General features: G+C 49.2%; 10 protein-coding genes across 13 annotated transcripts; 3 read left to right on the top strand and 7 right to left on the bottom strand.

The window, feature by feature from the left end:
• Positions 1-86: 86 nt before the first annotated feature.
• FOIG_02545 (uncharacterized protein) lies at positions 87-2,549 on the bottom strand. Its single transcript, XM_031199862.1, has 4 exons — positions 1,904-2,549; positions 771-1,854; positions 413-721; positions 87-361 (listed from the first exon to the last, which is right to left on the bottom strand). The coding sequence occupies exons 1-4, from the start codon at positions 2,162-2,164 to the stop codon at positions 189-191; spliced, it is 1,827 nt and encodes a 608-aa protein (XP_031069630.1). The 5' UTR covers positions 2,165-2,549; the 3' UTR covers positions 87-188.
• A 1,603-nt stretch (positions 2,550-4,152) lies between these two features.
• FOIG_02544 (uncharacterized protein) lies at positions 4,153-4,631 on the bottom strand (the record flags this gene model as incomplete). The annotated part of the gene is made up of 1 exon (XM_031199861.1): positions 4,153-4,631. The coding sequence occupies exon 1, from the start codon at positions 4,504-4,506 to the stop codon at positions 4,153-4,155; it is 354 nt and encodes a 117-aa protein (XP_031069629.1). The 5' UTR covers positions 4,507-4,631.
• A 250-nt stretch (positions 4,632-4,881) lies between these two features.
• On the top strand, positions 4,882-6,124 carry FOIG_02543 (uncharacterized protein). Its single transcript, XM_031199860.1, has 2 exons — positions 4,882-5,403; positions 5,452-6,124. Exons 1-2 carry the CDS (start codon positions 5,041-5,043, stop codon positions 6,001-6,003), a joined length of 915 nt encoding a protein of 304 aa, XP_031069628.1. The 5' UTR covers positions 4,882-5,040; the 3' UTR covers positions 6,004-6,124.
• Positions 6,055-7,505, bottom strand: FOIG_02542 (uncharacterized protein; the record flags this gene model as incomplete). Its single annotated transcript, XM_031199859.1, has 2 exons — positions 6,055-7,163; positions 7,216-7,505. The coding sequence occupies 2 exons, from the start codon at positions 7,503-7,505 to the stop codon at positions 6,152-6,154; spliced, it is 1,302 nt and encodes a 433-aa protein (XP_031069627.1). The 3' UTR covers positions 6,055-6,151.
• Positions 7,506-8,461: 956 nt separating this feature from the next.
• On the bottom strand, positions 8,462-10,167 carry FOIG_02541 (uncharacterized protein; the record flags this gene model as incomplete). The annotated part of the gene is made up of 1 exon (XM_031199858.1): positions 8,462-10,167. Exon 1 carries the CDS (start codon positions 10,094-10,096, stop codon positions 8,462-8,464), a length of 1,635 nt encoding a protein of 544 aa, XP_031069626.1. The 5' UTR covers positions 10,097-10,167.
• A 1,430-nt stretch (positions 10,168-11,597) lies between these two features.
• FOIG_02540 (uncharacterized protein) lies at positions 11,598-14,204 on the top strand (the record flags this gene model as incomplete). Its single annotated transcript, XM_031199857.1, has 1 exon — positions 11,598-14,204. One exon carries the CDS (start codon positions 11,598-11,600, stop codon positions 14,202-14,204), a length of 2,607 nt encoding a protein of 868 aa, XP_031069625.1.
• Positions 14,205-14,473: 269 nt separating this feature from the next.
• FOIG_02539 (uncharacterized protein) lies at positions 14,474-16,088 on the bottom strand (the record flags this gene model as incomplete). Its single annotated transcript, XM_031199856.1, has 4 exons — positions 14,474-14,603; positions 14,653-15,676; positions 15,726-15,890; positions 15,938-16,088. 4 exons carry the CDS (start codon positions 16,086-16,088, stop codon positions 14,474-14,476), a joined length of 1,470 nt encoding a protein of 489 aa, XP_031069624.1.
• Positions 16,089-16,662: 574 nt separating this feature from the next.
• On the bottom strand, positions 16,663-18,300 carry FOIG_02538 (uncharacterized protein; the record flags this gene model as incomplete). Its single annotated transcript, XM_031199855.1, has 3 exons — positions 16,663-17,394; positions 17,442-17,953; positions 18,003-18,300. 3 exons carry the CDS (start codon positions 18,298-18,300, stop codon positions 16,663-16,665), a joined length of 1,542 nt encoding a protein of 513 aa, XP_031069623.1.
• A 578-nt stretch (positions 18,301-18,878) lies between these two features.
• Positions 18,879-20,322, top strand: FOIG_02537 (uncharacterized protein). Its single transcript, XM_031199854.1, has one exon. It carries the CDS (start codon positions 18,944-18,946, stop codon positions 20,234-20,236), a length of 1,293 nt encoding a protein of 430 aa, XP_031069622.1. The 5' UTR covers positions 18,879-18,943; the 3' UTR covers positions 20,237-20,322.
• A 377-nt stretch (positions 20,323-20,699) lies between these two features.
• On the bottom strand, positions 20,700-23,301 carry FOIG_02536 (uncharacterized protein). 4 transcript variants are annotated; one of them, XM_031199850.1, is made up of 3 exons: positions 22,765-23,112; positions 21,674-22,706; positions 20,700-21,612 (listed from the first exon to the last, which is right to left on the bottom strand). In XM_031199850.1, the coding sequence occupies exons 1-3, from the start codon at positions 22,947-22,949 to the stop codon at positions 20,905-20,907; spliced, it is 1,926 nt and encodes a 641-aa protein (XP_031069618.1). In that variant the 5' UTR covers positions 22,950-23,112; the 3' UTR covers positions 20,700-20,904. The 4 variants fall into 4 exon arrangements, with proteins under 4 accessions (XP_031069618.1, XP_031069620.1, XP_031069621.1 ...); XM_031199851.1 differs by having other exon boundaries at positions 20,725-21,612; positions 22,865-23,301; XM_031199852.1 differs by having other exon boundaries at positions 21,674-23,301.
• Positions 23,302-23,625: the final 324 nt, after the last annotated feature.

The following is a 23,625-nucleotide window of genomic DNA, read 5'->3' as shown; positions in this document are numbered from 1 at the left end:
CGTCTTTCAGGCAACGAACTGAAGGAATTCGGATCACCACGGGTTATTGAAATTATGATCATTCATCAATCATTCATTGGCCATGCGCATGCTATAGAAAATAGTATACAATTCATGAAACTTGTTTTAAACAGGGTATCATTTCAACATTTGTCTCTTCACAACTCCGCGACGATAGAGTTCCACTCTTAATAGTGCTTGCTGTTACGGCGGCTTGCTGATGGAGTACCTCGAGGGGTTCCACGAGGCGTCACACGGCTCTCACCGAAGAAACGGTTGGAGTTACTGTATTGGCGACCGTAGCTTGGTCGCGCAGCAACGGGAGGACGCTCAACGTCAGAAGTTCCAGTTGCAGTTGAGCCTGATAAGTCGTTAGTATAGCATTCTGCGCAGTAACGTTCAACAGACTTACTCCTTCGTCGAGCATCGTAGGCAACGCTTCCGCGACGGCCCTGCTCGGCGTTCTCTTGGCGCTCACCAGCGAGACGCTGAGCGAAAGGTGATCGAGCTCGCAGGGTCGGACCCTTCCAGTAAATGACGTACACAGCGACGACGAGAACGAATGAGATACAGAAGAGGATAGTCGAAGCGTATTCGAGATTCTTGCCGGATGAAGCTCCGATGTTGCTGAAGAATGGTGTAGCCGGGACGGTGAGGACACCAGCGAGGAAATCTCGAGCCCAGCCGTTACCTCCGGTAGCTGAAGCAGAGTAGGGGCCGTCTAATTGTTGTCAGTTGAGCACACCTTGGTTGAGTGCGAGTGTACTTACAGGCACAGATCATGTAGTCAATGGTAGCCATGTAGATGGCATAGTTGGCGATACCAACAATGGCAGCAAAGATCAAAGAGCCAATCCAGTGGATAGGAGGACCCTGAATCGTCCAAGCGAAGCCAATCAGACCAATTGGCAAGCAAGGCGCAGTGTAGAGCAAAAACCACAGGCGCGATTCATATTGCGCACGCTCGTCATTTGGCTTCTCCCGTCGCTCTTTGATGTTCTTCTTGATAGCAGGAATGAATGCCAACCAAGCAATGACATAACCAACACCGATGGCGAGGAATGTAAGACCAATCTGGACAGCATCAAAGTCCCACTGTTTATAAACCAGAGCGAACGACTGGATAAACATGAAGATAAGAGCATCAGAGAAACCGGAGAGAAGAGAGAGGACAAGGACGATGGGCTCTGTGAGGAACATCTTGAAGGGACGGGTCCATGTGATGAGGATTTCCTTGGCGGAGAAACGTTCGCGGAAGGGGACGAGTTCATCGGGACCCCAGAAGTTGGCGTTTGTCTCCTTTCTGCGCTTCTTGGCGATGCGGTTCATAAGGATTGTGCTTCGTGTCTCGGGAACAGTAAGGAAGTGAACAATCTGAACGAAACCACCAAGAATGAGCTGGATCCAGATAGACCAGCGCCAATGGAGGTATTGTTCACAGAAACCTCCAACAATAGGTCCAAGAACCGAACCTCCAACCGAAGAAAATACAACATAAGCAACAGCGTATTGTTGGTGATCGGACTCCCACATATCAGCAATCATACCGAGCGTGACAGAACCACCAGCGGAAGAAAGACCACCGAGGGCACGACCAACCATGATGGTAGCGAAGTTGGGAGCCAGCGCGACGGGGAGTTGCCAGATGTTTACGAGGAAGAGCGAGGCCTGCATGATGGGCCATCGACCGAATTCCTCTGACCAAGGGGCCCAGAGCTCACAGCCAAAGGCGTAGAGGACGAGGAAGATCATGGCGCCGCAGCGGGCGGCTTGGGCGCTGACGTTGAATTCTTCGGAGATGCCTGGGATGGCGTTTGAGTAGAGGGAGGTGTTGAAGTTCATGGATACTTGGACCTATGAATCATCAGCCAGCAGTTAAAACACCAAGACTTGAGCAACTTACCCAGAAGATGACGGTGAGAATGTACCACTTCTTCCACTTGGGGAACGAATAGCCCAGCTCATCGTAGCAATCATCCTCAGTGATTTCGTACTTGTCATAAGTACCCAGCTTCTCTAGCCCAGCACCATTAGCATTGTGCGTTCTCTCATCGCCGCTATGGTCCGTAGAACCATCCAAGTTCTGCTGAAGCCGCGAATTAGCGACGTGCAGGTCCTCTGGGTTGATGACCTGCGGAGGATCGTCTGAGAAGTGAGTTGGCATATTGAACAAACTACCCGAGTTATGACACTGCCTGTAGTTTAAGCTTGTTGGCAAACTGGGGATAACGGTGCATATTTAAAAGCTGGGGGATCACCAGTTTGACAGAGTAAAACCTGAGAGAATCCACTCTTGACATCACCGATGGTCCCCAGATGGTGGTGTAGTCTACGTGGGGAAGAGAGCATGTGGAGTTTGGGATGTGTGCCGTTGTAGCCGACACAAAGAAAGAGATCAGCAGTCAAGGGTGAGATTTGCATGTATTACGGGGTGTTCAGATGGCCAAGAGGAGACAAGCTTAGTGATGTGGTTATTTCATCACGCAGCTAATTTGCTGATCGCTGAGCTGGGGTGCATCATTGAGACTCGTCTAACAGCAAAAAGCCACTGCTGGCTGTAATGTAGTGCTGTTTGAACTCGGCCGAGTCAGGTTCAGCAATGACGTCGTGCTAAACGTGACAAGCAAAAGGATTCAACCAACCAACTAATAGGTTCAAGCGTTTACGCTCTTCCAATCGGTTTTACCGTTAGAGTCCACAACCAGGCAGCACAATTCTTGATAAACTTTGTGTCCCCACAATGACATGACTTCATCGAAGGAGGCTCGAATTTTTTAGTTTAGGTCCTGCTTATTTCCCGCGTTGATTGCGTCACAGTGCACCATCTTCAATTCATCCCTGTAATTTTCATAGTTCGGAGGGTTTAGCTTGTCAGCACTTGCTGAGGCCAAGATTGGCCAAGCAAAGATCCCGAAGAAGCCGTCCTGGGCGATCGATCATTTGGTGTCTGGGCAGGGCGGGCTGACCTGAATTCTCGGCTTTTCTTGGCGGGTTCGGGATTAACTGACTGGAATAATGTCATCACTTAGTTGAGTTGGTGAATAAGCAACCCCCAAACTGGAACTGGACCGGGTCGCCTTGGCACGCGACAGACCCAATTTGGGGCTCCGCTGGGGACGACTCGTGATTCTCCACCAGCAATTTTTTTCGCTTCGGAGCCAAGGGCACGGTGCATGACGGACCGCAGAGCCTCCATCACGATATTAATTCCGGGAGTTTGTGGCGCGATTTTTGAAACAACAGTTTCTTATTACCGGTTTGTTTTCTAGAAGGAGGAAGAGATGTTGCGATGGTTATGGAGACTGAATTAATTCTTGGCGACGAAACGTTTCATCTGCACGATGGTCGTTGCATTTGCTACATGTTTGCCTGTCGCGTCAATTGAGCCTCATGGGGCACTTATCTTCTGCACTTTCGCCAGTTGGTTTTGATCAGACCTATCGATTGTGAAGCTGTTTCTGCGTCTCGAGGTAAAAGATTTTCTACAGCTTCAGTCGACATTGTCTTCATCTGATCACTATGGTTCTCCAGTTCCCATCGGCCTAATTCTCGGCCTTCTACTCCATGGGGATTTCTTTCAAGCGGAGACTCTGTGGATTCAGTGACACGGGGTAACAACTTTTATTTCGCTGCCTATTTTAGTGGGCCTTTTTACCTAAAATGTCGTGAAAAATCTTCTGATTCAATATCACGAGATTCACGTTTGGTGTTGAGGCTTTTTTTGCTTGGCGATAACTACCGAAGAGTGCCGATCGCAGAACCTCCGCCAAAGCGGATTACCGTTTTCGGAAAACTTGGTAAGTCAATATGGTACCAGGGAGGAATGTGATCGCCTTTCTCATTTCACAGCTGCTTGGATCCAATTGTTTGAATCTTCAGCTTTAGGGTGAGCAGCCTAACCTGGATTTTCGATAGTACAAAAACTGTTGTTTTAAGTGAACCCTTGATGATTAATAGCGCACTACAGGCAGGATAGTATCTTCTTTCTTTTCAACTTGCAGAATTAAAGGGTCTGCACTAAAAATCTCGACGTATGTTGAATCACACAGTACTATTTGATTAATCCAACTTGGCTTCAAGCTCTCAATTGGCGAACAAATAGAAATACGACAGACCAATCCCCACATAGCGAAGTCTTTCTTTAGTAGCTGCTCACATATATATCGTCGAGTTCCTCGTTCGATTAACCTCTAGTGCCTCTTTCAGCTCACGGTGCTTGTTCTTGAAGTAGCCAATGTAAAGCTTGCAGCCTGTCACAGCAGCGACAAGAGCACATCTCAATAGCGGTTCCCGCTCAACCTGAAACGGAGAGTGCATATCCTCCGATATTCTCGGGAAACCATTGAAATGCCCAATGATCTTCCGTTTCTGGGAGTCCACAGGAGGCACCGTGGATGACTTCGCCCCAAATATGTTGTCCACTCCGCTTTGCGTTTTATGCGTCTTGATGTATTCAATAGCCTTGGTTGCTCCGGTTTGCTCGCGCGTGAACCATTCGCAAAGCATCTTGAGAGTCCGCGTTCCTTAGTAGATATAGTATTATCCTAACTATCTTTATAAGTCGAGCACATGAGAATAAGGGCCAGGATGATCTTATAGTCGACCTATATGAATGATTTGCTCGGCGGAAGCTACTCAGGGTTCTTGATAAAAACGATCGGAAGCATTGACTCGCCAGCAACTAATTACAGTGAGGACCGTCTGGCTCCAACAAACCTCATCCTGCTAATGCGCACCTTTTTAAGTTTCAAATGGGATATATTGGCTTTATCCTCTAACGAGGCATGGAGAGCTAAGCGCAAAAAGGGTTAACTAGCGTGACGTCATTCTTCAGCCACTGACATGAGGTCTGGCGTGAGAATTCACCGACAACGCGGAGCATCAGCTGGACGACCGTGAATATTAACTTTGCTGACTAAACACCTCTAATGTAGTCATTAAACTCATGAGGTCGTATGAGTTACGAGTTCATCATAAGTTTATTATCCGACTGTTTCCATTCTGTCCAATCTCTACCACCGCCATCAAAACTAAATCACGATGCACGTTGCAATCGCCCCGGCAAGTAATAAAACGAGCACAGCAGGTATTTCTTCGCTGCTATCGCAAAACCGCGAGATCCAGGTCAAAGGCCTGTACCGTGATCTGAAGAAAGTCCCCAACGAGTTTAGTTCTGCGGACAACTTCGAGGCGGTTCAAGGTGATGTCGGAGACAGGAATACCCTAGACTTCTCCGGCTCTGATGCCGTTTTGATGGTCCTACCTCCTGCCTACGACGGCCGCGACATCATTGAACATGCGCAAAGAATCTCAAATAATGTCAAAACAGCGATTGAGAGAGCTGGTAGCGTGAGAAGACTTGTTTTGCTCTCGAGTGTTGGTGCTGAATTCTCAGAGGGCGTGGTGAGTCCGCCGGTTACGAGTACTGAATCTCACTGAATTGGTACGTAGGGTGAGCTTAAAACAAATCACATCTCGGAAGAAGTTTTAAAAACCACGGATATCCCTGAGATCATTATCATCAGGTGCTCCTACTTTATGGAAAACTGGACCATGTCCGTTGAAACACTCAAAGGCCCAAACCCCTTCTTCTTCTCAACCATCACACCACTAGACTTCAAAATCGCCATGGTCGCCATCAAAGACATTGGGGAAGCAATGGCTACACAACTCACTCGCGATTGGACACCACCAACCAAGCCATACGTCATGGAACTCCACGGACCAGAGCCATATTCTCCACTGGACGCGCAGAAGGCATTTTCGCAGGCGCTGGGTAAGGATGTTGAGATCAAGGCAGTTGAGAAAGAGGACCTTTCGGAATTTTATGGCAAGATATTTGCGCCGCAGATTGTGAATGAGTGGGTTGAAATGAGTACATGCTTTTTGCCGGGTGGTATTGCGGAGAAGGATCTTTCGAAGCCGAGTGATGTTGATGTTATTCACGGGAAGACAACTTTGACTGAGGCTTTGAGTGAAGCGACAGCTGAATTGAGGAAGTAGGATAAACTGCTTCGGTACAAGTCACGAGAAAGAAGTCAAGATTGTATACGTGAAGACCAGAAAGAGACATTATGTATTTAACTCAATGAAAAGCATGCTATGCTATGTGATTCTATGCAAACAACCCTCCAACAGCCAACCACTATCCTTATTCTTTGACAATAACCGGCTTATTATGCCACTTCAACTCTCCCTCCTTAAAATTCGGCTCCGGCAAAAAGTTCAACGTAACAGCCTTCTGAACCGTCGGCGAACACATAAGCTTCGCCAAAATAGTATCGCCATTGATATACGGTAAAACATATTGATCCAAAAACTTCCAAAGGAAATTATCCCACATGACTGCCCGCGTGGACGTACCCGCTAGTTCAACATCCTTTGTCACATGGTTGAAGCGTGTCTTTTTGTACTCCTCAAACGTCTTTGTTAGCTCTTTGATATCGGGGTTTGGGTTATCGCGAAGAAGGTCGCGGAGAAGGTTGATCAGTACGACGGTGGATTGCCATCCTGTGTTTAGACCGAAGCCGATGTTTGGTGTCATTTTGTGGACGGAATCGCCGACGAGGACGACGCGATCTCTGAACCACTTCTTTGCGACGCCTTCTTCGAATGGTGCGGTGTGAGTCCAATTCTTTGCGTCCCAGACCTCCTTGAACGTAACGCCTGGGGCAAGGTATATGTCGCCATATTTCTTTGCAAGTGCATCGGCTTCTTCGGCGGTAATGTAATGGCGATCCTTTGTCGGTTTATCGAGTTTGAGGTAGATGGTGAAGAAGTATTTCTCGTGCGACGGCATGATGAGCTGCGAGCTGAAACCCTCGGAGTGACATTCGTAATCGACGCCAGGTTCGAGATCTTTGGACACGGTGGTTCCATGACCATAGAAGCCGTAGAAGGTTGTTGTAAAGTCGCCGCTTGTAGCATCGGGAGTGATGTCGTCGACAAAAGTTCGTGTTGTGCTGTTGATACCGTCCGCGCCGATTATGAGATCGCCGCTGTAGGTATGGCCATCTGCACACTTGACTTCGACACCATCGGGACCTGAGGCAATTGAGGTGACTTGTTTGTCGACGAGGAGCTGACTGGTAATATTGGAGAGATCGCCCATGAGAAGATTGACTAGATCGCCGCGCTGGAAGAGCATCCATTCATGACCATGGCTGTAAAAGTCAGCTTTCATCAGACATCCAAGAAGAGAGGAAGCGAAGTTACTAGTGGCCAATGTTCTCAATCATGTTACTCCAACTCATAACACTTCCATCTCGCCTAAGATTGCACTTCTTCTTCATCGGCAGATGTAGCGCATGCGCTTCGTCAAGCAAGCCAAGCTGATCCAGAACTCTTGCACTCTGCGGCCAAAGGCACACCGAAGCTCCCCAATTCAAATCAGCTTCCTTTCTCCTCTCCAAAATCGTAAAGTCAATGCTTGCTCGCTGCAGCGCAAGAGCCGCAAGAAGACCCGTCGGTCCAGCGCCGATAATGAGGACCTTGAAACCAGACATTTTTTTAAGATATAGAGAAACGAAACAAAACGAAACAATTGAAGTGGACTGATGCTAGTTTTGTACGAAGATTTCCAGTACCCCTCTCTCAGAACCAACGGCCAGGAAGAGCTATACGGCTTCCCCGGCTACGACTCAACCTCTCGATGCAACATCGAGACCGTTGCGAATCTTTTGATAGGCTATGCTTAGGTCAAAAACTACGTTGGTAGGGTTTATATCCATGGGGATCCAGAACCGTTGGAGTGATCGGCGCTCGCTTGCAATTTAGATGGACATGGGTTTGGAGCTTTTTTATTCGATGGGGCTGGATCCTGAGGAAAGGGGACGCGATTTTGAGGAGGTCTAACTGCCGAATGTCACGTTGTAAATTATGATATTCAGGAACACTTTGATAAGGATGCTGAAGTGATATGATCTGGCCAGATAGAGTTCTCCCACTTCCCGATCACGGTGTTCTGGAACTAAACTGCTCCTTTCTTAGCATGAACTCCATATCAGACGAGTATAATGTCACACCCTCTGTAGCATTGAATATATCAGATTATGGACCGTTGAAGGATAGCCACGACTCCAGCAGTTCCAGCTGGAGAGCTATGACCATTGTGCATAGGGATACTTCACAAGATCAAGTATTAACCAATCCTTCAGCCACAATCAGCTCTGGCCTGATATCCTCGCTTTTTAAAGTCAAGATGACTTGTCAGAAGCAAGCCGTGGGCTTAGCGCCTTGTCAACATGGACTATTGTCAATATTTCAGGAAAATCGTAGGCCTCGACTATGGCTGAAACTGGAGTCTATCACGCAATAGCCAGCAAGTGTAGAACAGTCTTTAAAATAAAAAATTCCATAAATAGTACCTAAGTTCTTCAACTAAATGATAGTGTCTCATGCCCTGACCTCGCGGCAAGCACTTGAGCAACGCTGGTGAGTCGAACTCAACAAGCTTGGCCCATTAGATCGCCCCCTCGAAGGGAGGTGCCTCTCTTCCCTCAGGTGGATCAAAGGTACTATCCTCCACCTCATTCTCCGGGCTCTCCTCATCCCGCGCCTCCTGCTCCTCCTGGTTCTCTTTTTCAGCCTGGGTCTCCTCCTGCACTTGGTCAATTGCATCCTGAGCGTCCTTCAGCTTATCCGCCTCTTCCTTTGGAAGCTCCTCAGCCTGGTCCTTCAACGATGTTTGGATATCTTCACTCGTTTTGGTCAGAGTGGTCGAGGCGTCACTTAAAGCTGAGTCTCGCTCGGCCGGGCTCGTGTTAGGGTCCGCCGCCTTGGAAACTTCCTTGTCGGCTTTGGCGAGGTTCATGGCCGTATTCTCAGTGGCCTCGGATGGAGCACCGCCCTCCAAGACCTCCTCCATGGACTTCTCTTGCTGACGTATAGTGTCTTGCTTGCTTTGGACGTCTTGGGCTTGGACGACCTCCTTGTAGCCCTGTTGCACCTCAGGCACAGTGGCCTCGACTTTTTCCGCCTGTGCTGCTACCTCCGGTACTGATTCTGCCTGATAGTCCTTATCAACCTTCTCAACCTTGTCTTCCGCATCCTTCTTGCTGGTGGCGTCCTTCTCGACATCATTCTTCTTCTGGGTCTCGGCCTGCTTGTGGCCCTTCGCCATGTAGTACAGCATACCGATGCTGGTCAACATTCCGATCAAGCCCTCAAGGGTGCTAAGAGAGAATCCGTTGGCCGCGTTCTTGTTGTTGGCGTTCTTGGAGTTATCAGAAGGGTCTGGGATGGCCAGCTGGTTGAGGTTGCCAGCCACCTTCTGCCCGTTGATGGTGCCTGTGAACGCAGCTCCAATTACATAGTTGGACACGGTCTTGCCGTCCTGCTGGCTGGTCTGGGCGACATTCAGCCAGGTGGGGGCCAGCGCAATAGACAGGTTGCCGGTGCCTTGGTTCTGCTCCGACATGGTGCCATCACCTGCCATGACTACCGCCGTGTTCTCGTTGTTTGTGCCAGCCATGGTCAGCACAGCCGAGCTGTTTTCAGCGCTAGCTGTGATGGCCAGCGTTGCTACCAGAGCCGGGACTTTATCAAGGCTGTAGAGGTAGTAGGTTCCCTGCCAGGGGTTCGTGAACTGGGCTTGCCAAGTAAAGACCGCAGTCCAGGTAGTAAGCGTGCACAGCTTGAAGCTGCCAGTACTCTGGAAGAACTTGTTGACCGCATTTTTCTGGTTAGTCGTGTCGCCCAGGGCTGTGCGGAACTGCGTGGCCAGCTGCGAGGACGGGTTCGCCTGGGTGTACTTGATGAACTTGAATGAGTCCACCATGCTCTGCTGATTGTCACTAGTAACAGTGAAGGCGTTTGAATCAGCAAAAGGGGAAACCGCCAGGACGGCCACAGGAAACTGCTGGTAGTATGTGCCGCTCAGTGCTGTGACGTTGCCCGTGAACATGGCCTGCAGCTGGCTGGCAAAATGAATAGTCTGTACCTGCTGGGTGCTACCGCTTGACACAGTGGCCAGTTTGGTATATGTCAACGGCCCCTGCATCTTGGGGTCGGTGCTAGGATTGAAGACATCGTATATGTCCACAGAAGAACCAGAGTTGTTGGTGATTGAGGCAACGGGATTGCTTGTGGAACTCATGATTGTTCGGGGTGAAAAGTTAAAAGCACGAATGGCTAAGTGAGAAGGAAGTGGTTTGATGTATTGAATGACTGTAAGGATGAGTGGCTGTAGATGTGAATAGTGCAGACTTTGGAGCTATATATACGTAAACCTCTGCCACAGTAGTAGGCATAGACGCAGACGGTGAGACGGAATAATGTTGTTATTGCTGTGCTGGCTAGAACCGTTGAAGTTGTCCCGCACGGGGAGACCCAGCATGTCTCGCTCAAACTATCTCGGATGCTCGTTACCCGTTCTCCTCGATCCTTATCCAATCATGTGTTGTCAGATGACGTTAGATATACTCAGCCTTAGCATACAATCACAAGCCTATGTATCTATATTATAGTCGTTGTAAGGATGGGAAATTCCGCCAGCCACCATTCTGACCACCAATTCAAGTAAGCTAGTCTACATTTCCGGCATTCATTCAAATCGGTAAGCCCAAGATACACTAGTGATGAGAAAAAGACTCACTATGTTCGGTATCGAACTCATAGCTGGAACAGTCCGGATCGCTCACCATGAGGGGTAACTCCCAGGAACATGCCGAGGGCTGGATTTCTAGCTGTATTCAGCCAGCCACCATCCTACCTATCGATTCTAACTGCTGACCGCCCCTCTAGACATTGATCCAAATCGGTCATCCTCAGTTCACTATTGATATTACACAGCCCTGGGCCTTACTACTCTCAGTATCAATCTCGTAGCTGGGATGGTTGAGGCTGCCCCCATTCGGAGTCAAAAACGGAACTTTCGTCCAATTCAGCTCGTCACTAGTCCAACTACCGTATCGCTGCGAATGAATGAGCCACCATTTCTCGGTATTGACACGAAAACATGCAGCCCTAAACTCGCTATTGCCGGTATTGTTACTAGCTGCTGTATCTAGCGCCACGTAAGGAGCTTGGGCCGCCTATCACCCCTCGATCACATTAATAGTCATATTCAGCCGTTCGAACCAGCCAGCCACCACTTATCGCTATTGGTTTAAATCAGTCAGCTCCGGACTGACTGATGAGCCGCACAACCGGTCAATGAGCGGGGCATTCCCTTCCTGCATGACCAGTCTATGGCAAAAGGTTCAGTAACATGCCTCGTAATTGATTCGTATGTGGCTGCTTGGAATAATCTTGTATCACACAGGCATCTGATACTAAACTCAATTTGCAGAAACATGCAGTCTAGAACAAATAGCGCCCGCAACGAGGAGAGCTGATGCTCCGCCCTATGACGGAGGGAACGGCCCGGGGTATCGGTCTATGGCGGGTTCGGATATACCCGCACAAGCTAATAGCCTCAAATGGCTAACAAGCAAGCCTGAGTGGCATTGGTGTAAGTCACTGTAACATTCCTGGATCAAGTTAATTAACAACCACCACCACCGCAATAGTCACAACTCCCAACCATTCTATCACTGCCTTTTCCTCTTCCTTTTCCCTCTTCTTTCTTTCAACACTGACTGCTTAACCTCGTCGCCATGGCTCCTCCCATTACTGCCCCCAAAATATCTTTTGCCAATCACTTAGACGTCGGCGTCACCGTCTACGACTCATTCAGTGACCAAGACAAGACCAACTATTTCGGCACCTTGACTTCCATCGCGACTGTACCCGCCAAGGCCACAGCTTCACTGCAGCTCAAGCACCCAACCTCGGTGCTCATCGTCAGCGATGCAAAGTCTAACTCCCCCCTGGCGCGCATCATCTACTTGCAAGATGTCAGCACCGGCCCATTCTTCGTAGGCGAAGCCGATGTCAAGGCCATGGCTCAAACCATGTCTTTCATCACCTTCATCACCAGTAATAAGAACGACCCGCTCACGCAGGCCTTCAATGCCATCTGGAAAGACACCTCAAAGCCACAGGTCACGCCCGTGAACAGATTCTTTGCTCAGCATGAGCAATACAAGAGCTGCACATTTGCTACCTACATGATGGGTATCACATACACAGCAGAGCAACCAGAGTCAAAGGGCAAACCTATGGACCAAGCCTTGTATTCGCTCAGAACTTTCGCGACACTGCTAGGCGCAACTTGGCCAGAATTTCTTCCGGACATTGTGGTGACCAAGTTCACTTGCAATACCAATAATGATATCCTCGCGCTTCAAGCCGGGATAGATCTGAAGAAGCTGCCTGCCCAGTCAGATGAGGCACTGCAGTTTTTCGGGTCTCTGTTCAACGTACAGCAGCTCCAGGTCTCGGTCATGTTCAACTATGCCGTGGGCTTGAACATATTCGGCACCCGCCTGTCTATCAGCCTCGATGCTATGCACGTACCATTTGGCGGCGCGGGGACCTTGAACATCAACAAACCCACTGCTACCATTGACATCAATCCACTGTTCAAGTTCGTCGTCTTCACCGTTACCGGTGATATGCCGTTTGATATATTCGACAACAAATTCGAGGCTGATCTGTCCATGACCATCGACAACATCGAGGCCGCCTTCGGCGTGGTCATAAAGGGAGACAAGGCTCCACTGCCGGCGCCACCAGTGATGAAAGGTGTGCACTTTGATTCGTTTGGCGTCGGTATCGGAATCATCTTCGAGCCGCCGAGCGCGGCAATTGGCTTATCAGGTCAACTGCACATCGGTGACGCTGCCAACAATACCATAGTGCCTCTTGACGATGCCTCTTTCGTAGTTGTCTGCCAGTTGATAGAGGAGGTGCCAAACCCTCTCTACATCTCCTTCTACGTGCCCAAGATGCACCTGACGGACGTATACACAGTCTTCACCAACGCCCAATGCCCTGTGGACGTACCCGTGTTGTTTTCCGATCTCTCCTTCCAGTGGTCTGAGAACCCCATGGAACCTGTCGTGTTGCCTGACGGGTCCCTTTCCGACATGGGCTACGGCTTCAGCGCAGCAGCCGACATCTTCGGCTTCGACTTCTACGGCGACGTAGAACTCAACCTCACCGACGGGGTGAAAGCCGACATTGAGATGTCTCCCTTGTCGCTCGGCAACATATTCTCGATAAAGGGAGATGGCGCCGGCGTTACGTTGAAGGTGGATGCCAACGGAAATCCCATCAAGAACAACCAGATAATCACCAAGGCTGCGCAGAAGCAGGCACTCCAAAATGCCACGACGAAGCAGATGGTGCCTCCGGGTGGCGCAGTGTTGAAGATTCAGACGCTGGCCTCGCCCTTCCTGCACATCAATGGTGCTATCAATTTATTCGAGGTCGAAAGTTGGCACCTGGATGCAGACGTCACCTCGAGCGGCATCAAGTTCGACGTAGGCTTTGGAGGCATCCTGACTTCCGACATGAGCTGCACACTGTCCGATTTCCACAACCTGGCTGCCTCGTTCCAATATGGTCTCAATGACACCATTTCGCTACCCTCAATCGGTGGTATAAGTCTTGGTTCTATACCCTTGGAGGCACTGGTCGGTGCGCACTTTGCACTAAACACAAGCTCTTCAGACATTGTGCTATCAGTCGGGGGCAGTTTCGAATTCGAAGGCCTGACGCGGAACTTTGGCGACTTCACAGCTGATGTTAACATTTCAAGCGTAAGCGATCTACTCAAGGCCATCGTCGACAATATCGAGAGCAATGCCAGTCAGATCTTCGGCGACCTGTTGAACGAGGCTGGCGCGTGGGCCAACAAGGTCCAGCAGAACGTCATCACAGGCGTCGAGAATGTCGCAAGCGTCTTGCAAAATGCCTTCAACCAAGACGCCAATCAGGCAGCCGCTACTATGAGGGACGCAGGCTTCGCCGCCAACACTATAGCGAGCGGTCTGCAAACTGCCTATGGTATGTCGGCCACCGCTGTCGCACAAACCATGCAGCAGGTCGGATTTGCCGCTCAGGAAGTGGCCTCGGCACTTCAGAGTGTGTTTGGAAACGATGCTGCGACGATAGCTTCGGCCCTGCAGACGGCGTACGGCTGGAGTGCCGACCAGATCAACGGCCTGCTGGGCCAGATTGGTTTCAGCGCCGATCAGATTGGCCAGGCCTTCCAATCACTCGGGGGAGACTTCGAAGACTTGGGTAAAAAGATTCTCGACCCTTCCAACTGGAACCCTTTCGGTGGCGGTGGCATTTTTGGCGGCGGGTTTCCCTAGGCGGCTGTTTGAGCAGAAGGAGTGGTTTGCAAAGTTCGTTGATTTGATTTTAACGCGTCAGAATAGTATTGTTGTTATGGTATACTTTGATGCCATTTTAGCATGAATAATCTTAGTAGCAGCAAATTTAATGTACCCTGAAGAGATCCTAGTTCCAACGACTCTCCGTTTCATAACATATGCGCAATTGTTTCTCCTGTAGCTCTCCCAGATATTGCACTCTCTGCTGCTGCTGCCTTGTTCATACCTACCGATCTTGAACATCGTTTTTAAACAGCCACCGTGGAAGGTTGTATATGCTTGCCAGCATCTTTGTCAATGCTCAGTCCATGAGGTGTCTGGATTTCACCATCCTCACTCTCGTCACTGAGACTACCCCGTCGGGCGCGCACCTTTTCCCTGTAGAATTGTTAGTTCATTCCCGTAAACGTTCTTCATCCAAACTTACCCGTGACTACCATAAACAATACGAATGACCTGAGTCATAGCCACGAGAAGAACAACCATGACGGCCGAGTAAACGTAACCCTTCGGGAAGCGAGGTGCCTCGACAGTAGGATACACAAGGAGTGGTATCCAAGCTTGAGTTGACGTAGCTATAGCCGTCATAAGAATAAGCGTCAACGCTCGCTCCTCGTTGTTATGTCGAAGAATGGTATTCGCCCAGCCGTAAAGCACAGATGAAACTGCAACAGCGGAATAGCCGACGCTGTAAGCATACCACTTTGCCGCTTCAGGGACGTTCCAGACTGCTAGAATGACAAGGCCAGTGAAGTTAATCACAGAAGCTAACGTGATAGCCGCAGGTCTTCCGATCCATAAATCGGCGCTGAAGTTGATGAACAGGACGAAAAAGATGCCCAAAGCGGGACTGATAGATCCTAGTTGATTCACCTTGGTAGTATTGTAACGATCCAAGCTCTTGATCCAAAGAAGGAAAGCAGCTGTGTTGGCACTGGTGTTGAAGAACAGAATGTCCCAGAATACCAGGATGTAGAACTGCCAACTCGTAAAGATGCGGCGGAGCAAAGTCCACGAAAAGGGTGTACTTCGAACCTTGGACCCATTGCGCTCCAAGCGCTCTTTTGCAAGGACGATCTCGGACTTGTTCATGACCAATCGATTGGGCTTATCAGGTGTCCCAGGCCAGAGGAAGTATCCAACAAAAGCCAACGGAAGCGTGATGATTGCGTTGATGATGAAGTTCCACCGCCACCCAGCAAGACCATTATGGCCATCGAGATACTGTGTCGCAGCACCTTGGAGAAGACCAGCGGTCATCGTTCCAAGAGTCAGGCCGATATAGAACAAGCCGCCTCTTCTGCCAATCTCATCTGATCGGTACCAGCTCCCTAGGACGAAGTGAACGCCAGGGAAGTACGATGCTTCAAAGATGGATACCAAGAAACGATAGGCCATTATCTCTGCGTAGCTCGTGGCACGGTACTGAAGAAGTGTGAAGATGCCCCATCCTGGTAACAGGTCAGCGGATAGTTGAACTGGCTATAGGAGGTGACATACCAAGGTCAAGACTTGGAACTAGTATGTGCATCGGAACACGAGGGAAGAGATAGATGAACGGCAAAAGACCGACGACGTTTCCAACGACGAATATCGTTTGGAACTGGACTAACTCGTTGCCGTGAAAACCGAGATCTTCTGCCATGCCAGAGACGTAGGCATTATCTGCCGTGGTTAGTGCAAGACCACCGTGAGTAAAAGGTTGATCTCACTGATATTAGTCTGGTCGACATATTTGACCCAGTAGAGAACAAATGCATAAGGTACTAGTAGAAGGTCAAGCTTCAAGATGAGCTTCTTTTCTTCTGGCGTGTCGGTTGGTGAGTACCAATGGTACCACTTCCTCGCAGATAGTTCAGGCATGTTTATTCCAAGACAGCATTGCCACGCCCATCACTGCTGAGTGTTGGGGGAGGTTCTATTTATGCTGGGCCTTCAGAGACTAAAGCACGGCAATGCCTCTACCAGATTGCTGGGTTTCATCCCTGTAAAGTCGTCAGATATCCAGCAAGCACATCAACGTTAAGTCCGTGGGGTAGACTATCGATCTTTCTTACAAATAACGATAGGCTACATGCTTCCGATGGGGTTTCATCTTGACATCCAATACTATGGCTGGATCTAATCGGTTTTGTGGTTTAGCAGATACTAGTTACGATGATGCCATCTCCACAAGCATTGCGTGCGGCGAGGACCACCATACTCGGCATTAATAACCGCACAATCTCCGCTAGCGGAGACGATTAGATGTAACGGTCAGTAATCGTTGAATTATTATTCGTATCAAGAATTAGCTATCATTTGGTGAGTATAACCCATAAATTCTAAGCGCATCTCATGTCGCCAAAGCCCATTCTATCAGAACATCATGGCAGAGGCAGTCCTAGCTGTTGCCTCACAAATCAGAATCCTTCCCACGCGTTACTTATGGTCGACTCTACCTCGTGGCGAGATAATGTCGCGCCTTGTAAAAGGAAATGCCCAGAGCCCAGATGACAAGGATGACAATTGCCTGAACAGGTGCAAAGATGGCGCCTCGGACAACGACAAATCCGCTGACCAGCACAAACACTACCGGGTTGATTGAAAAGGTCTTGTAAGGTCGTTCCAGATCAGGTTCGCGATATCGTAGGATGATGGCACCGAGAACCGTGAGGAAGAAGAAAGAGTACTCTCCCAGACCGTTCAAGGTCAAAAGAGCTCGGAAGCTCCCAAAGAGGATGTAGAAAGACGCAAGGACAACTGAAAGAATGACGGCGTTGATGGGTGCGTCTCCAGCTTCTTTGGCACCTTCATCTTCAGACTCCTCGGTTTCTTCGGCATCAGGCTTGACACCAATTCGGCCTACGATGGTGAAGAGACTGGGGATCCAAGCCTTTCTTGCTGCAGCGACGCACATACGGCTGGCGACGAATGAGTTGCCAAGTAAAGAACCTGCAACAACCAAACAGATGAGAACAGCCGTGACGATACCGAAGCTTCTACCCAAGAGGCGCGTAAGAGCAGTGACTGCGACGCTATCAGTAGTGCTAACGACGTTCCACGGCAGAAGAACGTAGTATCCAGCGTTGGCGGCGAGGAAGCAGATAATCGCTGTAGGAATCGAAGTGTTGATAGCGAGGGGAAGTTGCTTAGCGGGTTGTGAAAGCTCCGCAGAAACATAGATAGCCTGGCCACGTCAGCGCAAGACCATGTAGTGAACAATCAGTAACTCACCTTGTCCCAACCCGAGTAAGCCCAAAGAGCTGCATAAAGCGCAGCGGAGTAATGTCCAAAAATCTCCCACTGACTCAACTTGCTCCAATCTGTGTCCGGCCCATTCGGATTATACGTATCACGATATTCAAACCAATTCCTCTTAAACCAATCACCGCCCCCAGCTTCCTTATCAGGATGCGTAGCATGAACGCCGACAACAGCCAACGCAGCCATGACCACGACAAGAATACTCACAAACTTGAGAACCACGAAGAAGCCGTTAAGCCGAGTACTGGCTTTCGTGCTGATAGAGTTCGCGACGCTCATTACGATGAGAACTAGGATTGAGAGGAGTTTGTGTGATATGCGGTGGTCTTCGTTTATTACGCCTGCGGCTGAGTAGGCGCTCTCGACGAAGACGATGGAGAGGATTGCTAGCGTTGCTGGCATGACGGTGACGATCCATGTCCATGCTGCGAGGAAGCCCCAGATATCACCATATATATGCTGAAGATATGGTTGAACACCACCTGTATCTCGTCAGACAATGTCCACGAAAACAACCAGGACGAATCCTACCCTCGCCAGGAATAGCAGTCCCGAGCTCAGCAAAAGTCGTAGCACCAGTCCAAGCCAAAACACCGCCAATCAACCAGATAACCAACGCCAATCCTGGCGATGGAACATTCGTATCAATCGAGCCAGGAGAAGTAAAGACTCCGCTTCCGATGACGATGCTCACGACTATACCGAATGCTTCGACTGCGCCGAGGTTACGCGTAAAAGTACCGCGCGACGCAGCTGCATCGTGATCTGCTTGACGATGCTCAGCCAAAAGAGGCTGTTGACTCGGGTCTTCAGCGCGTTCTGAAGACATTATGAGTTTGGGTTATACAAGAGGGTTGTGTTGAAGATGTTGAAACAAGGATGAGTTTGATGCGTAATGAGATGGAGTCATGACTAGATGACCCGTGGGTCATTGCGTGATGCGGCGGGTAATCATCGGCTATGACGCGATGATAGTATCTTGTCACCAGATCACCAATGCAGCTCAAACAAGCTCAAAATCTAGAGCTGCTTTAAGCTAAACCTATACTATTACTTCCGTCGTATATAAAGTTCGAGATACCGTTCAAACTGTTATCAGTTTGGCTCTAGAAGCTTGACGGAACATTCGGTGCGAAATACCCCGAGATGAAACAACGTCAATGCCACTTAGCAATTAAACAGCCCCCGTTTCTCTTGGCACGTCGATGATCCTGAACGAATTCTCTCGTGTAGACAATTAAACATAGTAAATCCCTTGTTCTGAAACTCCATATTGAAACCGCTATGAACCGAAACATCAAAAATCCACCAATGGAGGAACTTCGTCTCGCACGTCCCAGTTAAGCTTGAACCAAGCATAAAAGCAAGATGGTCGCCCGTGTCTTTATTTTCCTGTTGATTCAGCTGTCATTGTTCCTTTCGTTCGTTTCTCTTGTTTCAAAAAATCACTTTCGTTTTCTTCACTCGTTACAATGGGTCTCTTCAAGTCTGCGACTGTAACCCTCCTCGCCGTTGGAGCTCACGCCCTTCCCCAGGCCGTGACCCAAACAGCTGATGCCCCGGCGGCAGCAGAGACATACGCCGCGAACCCCAACATCGGCCCTGGCGGCTCCAACTTCAAGGACTCAGCGCACTTCCGCATCTACGCCGGTTCCGCCGATGCAACCGCCCAAGCAATCGACATGCTCGAAGCAGCATACGAGTGCTTCATCGGAACGCTAAAGTGGCGATCCCCTGGTCTTTCGTTCAACGATGAGACTGATTCTGGACCTAAGTACAAGACTAATGTCTACACTGTTGGTGACTTGGACAGTGCGGCGGGTGTGATGCATAGTGATCAGGCAACGGGCATGGCGTACCTGGAGGTTGTTGATCAGTACCTTGCCGTTCCAGGTGTTACTGTTCATGAGTACGGTCATGGAATGCATTATCATCAGAAAGCTTGGGTTAACCAGGGCCGAACTGGTGCTTGGTGGGAGACTCTTGCCAACTGGGTCGCCGATACATACAAGACCTCCGACATCTGCGCACCTGCGCGAAAGAACCATAACCAGGAGACGTCACCCACCGAAATCGAGCTTAAGAAGGTTCTTGGTGACTCTCACCAGGTCATTGTTGATGGATCCGTCGATACTGGGAATTACTACCAGGCTTGGCCCTTCCTGGCTTACTTGACCTACAACCCTGATGACTTTGCTGGTCTGGGTCAAGATACCATTCGACAACTTCAGTTGCAGTACGAGAAGGATAGCAACGAGACTCCTCTTCACACTCTTTCTCGCGTTTCGCAGAACGCTACTGTTGGTGATATCGTCGGTCGATACTGGGCTCGCATGGCCTACGTTGACATCGGCCATCCTACCGCTCAAGAGGTTTTCTTCCAGCAACGCGCTGATATACCCTTCGCCAACATGGAAGCTGCCGGAAGCGGCTCCTACAAGCCCAAAGCTGACCGCCAGCCCCGTTACATGGGTGCCAACATCATTCCTCTCGAAGTCACCGGTACTTCACTCGAGGTCAAGGTTTCTGCCGACGCCGAGTTCGTCGCTACTGTTGCTATCTACCGCAAGGGCGGCGAGTCTTCTTACGTTACGCTTACGGATGGTGCTGGTACAGTTCCTGTTCAGGCTGGTGACGATGTTAGTGTTGTTGTTGCCAATGCTCCTGCTAAGCCTATCCTGTACGATGGCTTTGATTTGGGTGCTGAGGTTTCCAAGGGTCTTGATTATACTATTAGCATTACTGGTGCTACTGTCAAGGCCTAAGCTCTTGAAGAGTGTTTTGTTCGTGTATATAGAGTTTACACTGTAGAGCAGTAAATACTGAATGGCAATATGAGGCCTGAATGCCCGTGTCGTGCAAATATTTTCATCACTCAATCTACCTATGCTGAAGATGCATCCATAAGACTATGCACCGTGCGAAAATACATCGGGATGAATCTCTTTGCAAAGAACCTTATACCTGCACCCGGGCTTGAGCTAGCACTGCTTCGACAAAGTTCGTTTGCTCGGTCCGGGCCAGCACGGCTAAATATGATCATCATGTTCCTCCGCATCAGCTAACACGATTCTGGCAGCCGAGCTCCAAGTCGGAACTTCGGCAACATGATTACTTCGTTCTCCTCAAATGCCGCTCTGATCTGATTGTTCAAATTCTTTATTTATTTAAAGATCCACTATACGGCTAAGCTTGTTCATGACGTTGCAGTCTGTTGCAACATCGAGATGACTAAGTTATGCTTTATTCGCTTGCCTGTTTTGTATTAATTTATATGCCAGATCTTGGAAACTTCCTTCTAGCTCTTTTAAAGGGTTCACGGATTATGAGTAAAACTTCTGCATACTAGAGAGTATTCGAGAATGGTACATCCTTTTCTATATACCCTCATTCTCTGAATTGATATCAGAAATATGGTCCGACTCAACTCAGCCTAAAAGTATCCTAGCCAATCGTTATCTTCCCAAACTAGATCTGTACCGAAATAGTCAAGTATAAAAGAATCTAACCCTTCAGGTATTGGGGAGGCAGTGTTTTCCTCAACACCCTCCGTGTTATCCAACAGACCTTGAAGAAGCTTTCGAGTGCGAGTGCAACCAGGGTCAAGAGGCTCCATCTGAGCGAATAGCTCAATCGCCTGACAAAGGGATCCATAGCACTCTAATTTATCTGCTTCTTGTTTGTCTGACATCAGACCCAGAACGAGGACTAATGACACCTGAAAGAGGTTCCAAGCGCTGTTCCAGCAAAGGAACTGGTTCGAAACCCAATCCAGGGTCATCAGATCAACTCCTTCCTTTGCAACCTGGATACATTTTCGTGCATCGATCGCTTCACGGGTAGCTTCTTGCCCCCATGGCTTCTGACGCAGCGCTGTGATTAATAAGCCTGGACGGTAAAGTGTGAGCCGAGTTGTGATCCATCGCCACCAAAGAATCGCTCGCGCAGTATTGACACTTGGCGGACATTGCTCACGATGAGCCAGGAACATATGTAACGAGTCTTTCCAGGCAATAAGTTCGCGGTCGAATTCGTCAACTTCTTCTGGGCTGATTAGAGGCAACTGGGTGAGTCGCTGTTGTACACGTGTGGCAATCCTACAGAACCTTTCACTGGCGGCAAGGGATATCGTTCCGTAATCCTAGGATGCAACAATGCGTCTTAGCAAAGGCATCCAAATAACAGCGGCCAGTGTGGCTTACCAGATCTTGGAGGACTGACATGGGCGAAGTCAACGTTATAGCTGGGTCCCAATATCCCTCACTAGGACGTCCCAAAGTGGACGAAGCCCACGTATCCAGACACAGGATAGACCACCAAGTACGTATTCGTGTGGCTATTGAGCCACTAGCAGGATGGCAAGCTGTATTCGTAGAGGACTGCGAAGCCTGAACTCTATGCAAACCCATTGCGACGGCCATCTGCAGGGTCGCTCCCATAACAGCAACTGCCATGTTCGGTTTGTTGAGAAAGTGAAGAACCATGCCACTATACAGAGCCAATGCTTGGACCATGTAGAGGTGGCCGGAACCAAAAGAGTTGATGTTTAGATGAGGTAGAGCTCGCTTGTAAAAAGGGTTGTGCGCGTTGAAGTGGATTGAGTCTGATGCCATTGAGCCCATGGCGAGCACCATGTTCATTAGAGCCACCCACGGACCAGCTTCATCCTCTTCCATGTTGGATTGAAGATACCTCTGACGAAAGTCGGCTTCGTCCACCATTGGAATGACAGGATGCACGTGGCTGAAGTATGCATTTATAAGTGGTATCTCATCAACTTGCAGGCAGGCCATGTCGCCCGGACTAGCAGCCAGGGTTGATGGACTCCGCCAAGCTTCAGGGCCCTTGGGAACTCGTTGCTGGACATGAGGAGAGAGATGTGCGATGACTTTCAAAATGGTAGGAACCGAGGATATGCCCAAGTATGAGGCGTTGAGCGATTGTCGTGAGAAGGCTAGTCCGTTGACGTCGTCTGCCACGCGCGACGTCTCGCTTTCGGTCTCGGATACTTCGTCCCAAGTGAAATTTTGTTCTACTGATGGTTCCAACACTTGCAGATGCTCCTGCGGCTCGGTCTCAGTAGCACGTGGACGTGGAGGTGCCTTGGAAGCTTCCAGCCGTATCAATAGCTGCTCACGGGTCATGGAGGATAGTTCATCAAGTGAGCTTGAGGGGAACAATGTTTCGATGACCTTCCGGGCCTTGGCGTAACTATCGGTAAGTTCGGCGTGAGATCTGCATATTGTGTTAGTTCAGCGTTAGAGCAGGCCCGCTTGTTCAAATGCGCGTCTACTTTATAGATACATTGTGCCTCTTTTTCCTTGCAGGATAATGGCAAAGATGTGGGACGAGGTAGTAGACGCATTGCCGACAGGGAAAGGTCTGGCCTTCACATTTGACACGACGACGTCTGCATTCGGCGCATGATGAAGTGGCCCGGGGCTGTCGACCGGTTTCGGAGACAAAAGGGAGTTCCATGGTTGGAATTTCGACCCCGAATCTAAGGAGAAGAGTTACAGGTGGTATGACAAGACAGAAGGCAATGGAGAAACCTTTTGTCACCAGTTTAGAACATAAGGCTTGGGCTGAAAACTGGCTACTGAGTGAGCAGCGCGGGCACCAAGCTTAGGCAACAGTTTAAGTCGGGGCTTAGTGGCCCACAGTAACAAGGAGGCGTTCTGTTCTGAAGGGCCCGTTTCAGAGTCCAGGACAACAGCGTTACTGGCATAGAGGGAGCATCCACTATTCGGACCCGAATTTCGCAGACACTCTCGAGCAGTTGGTGATAATCATGTCCCACTTGACGAAGAGAAAGTACTGAATCAACTCATAGATCCTTCTAAATAGAGTTTAATGATCAAGAAAGCTCCAGCCACATGGCGTGAAACAGAAACCTCGGCAGTGTCTCGCCAAGTATAAGCTATGCCGAAGATGGAAAGTGATGGCAGCCGGCATTAGGTCACTAGTGAGGAAATACAGATTTCCGTCCTAGCTCACGGCATGTCCGAAGCTACCTTAAAGGGCCTTATTTTTATACTATTTCTTTGGCAGAATACTATATAAAGGAATTATTAAATAATAAGATAAAGACTAATAATAAATATATATATAATAAAGACTCTTAAATAATATTATAGGTAAGTAATTTTATATA

This window comes from Fusarium odoratissimum (genome assembly GCF_000260195.1).
Source record: "Fusarium odoratissimum NRRL 54006 unplaced genomic scaffold supercont1.3, whole genome shotgun sequence".
NCBI lineage: Eukaryota > Fungi > Ascomycota > Sordariomycetes > Hypocreales > Nectriaceae > Fusarium > Fusarium odoratissimum.
This window is presented reverse-complemented; position numbering and strand designations above follow the sequence as displayed.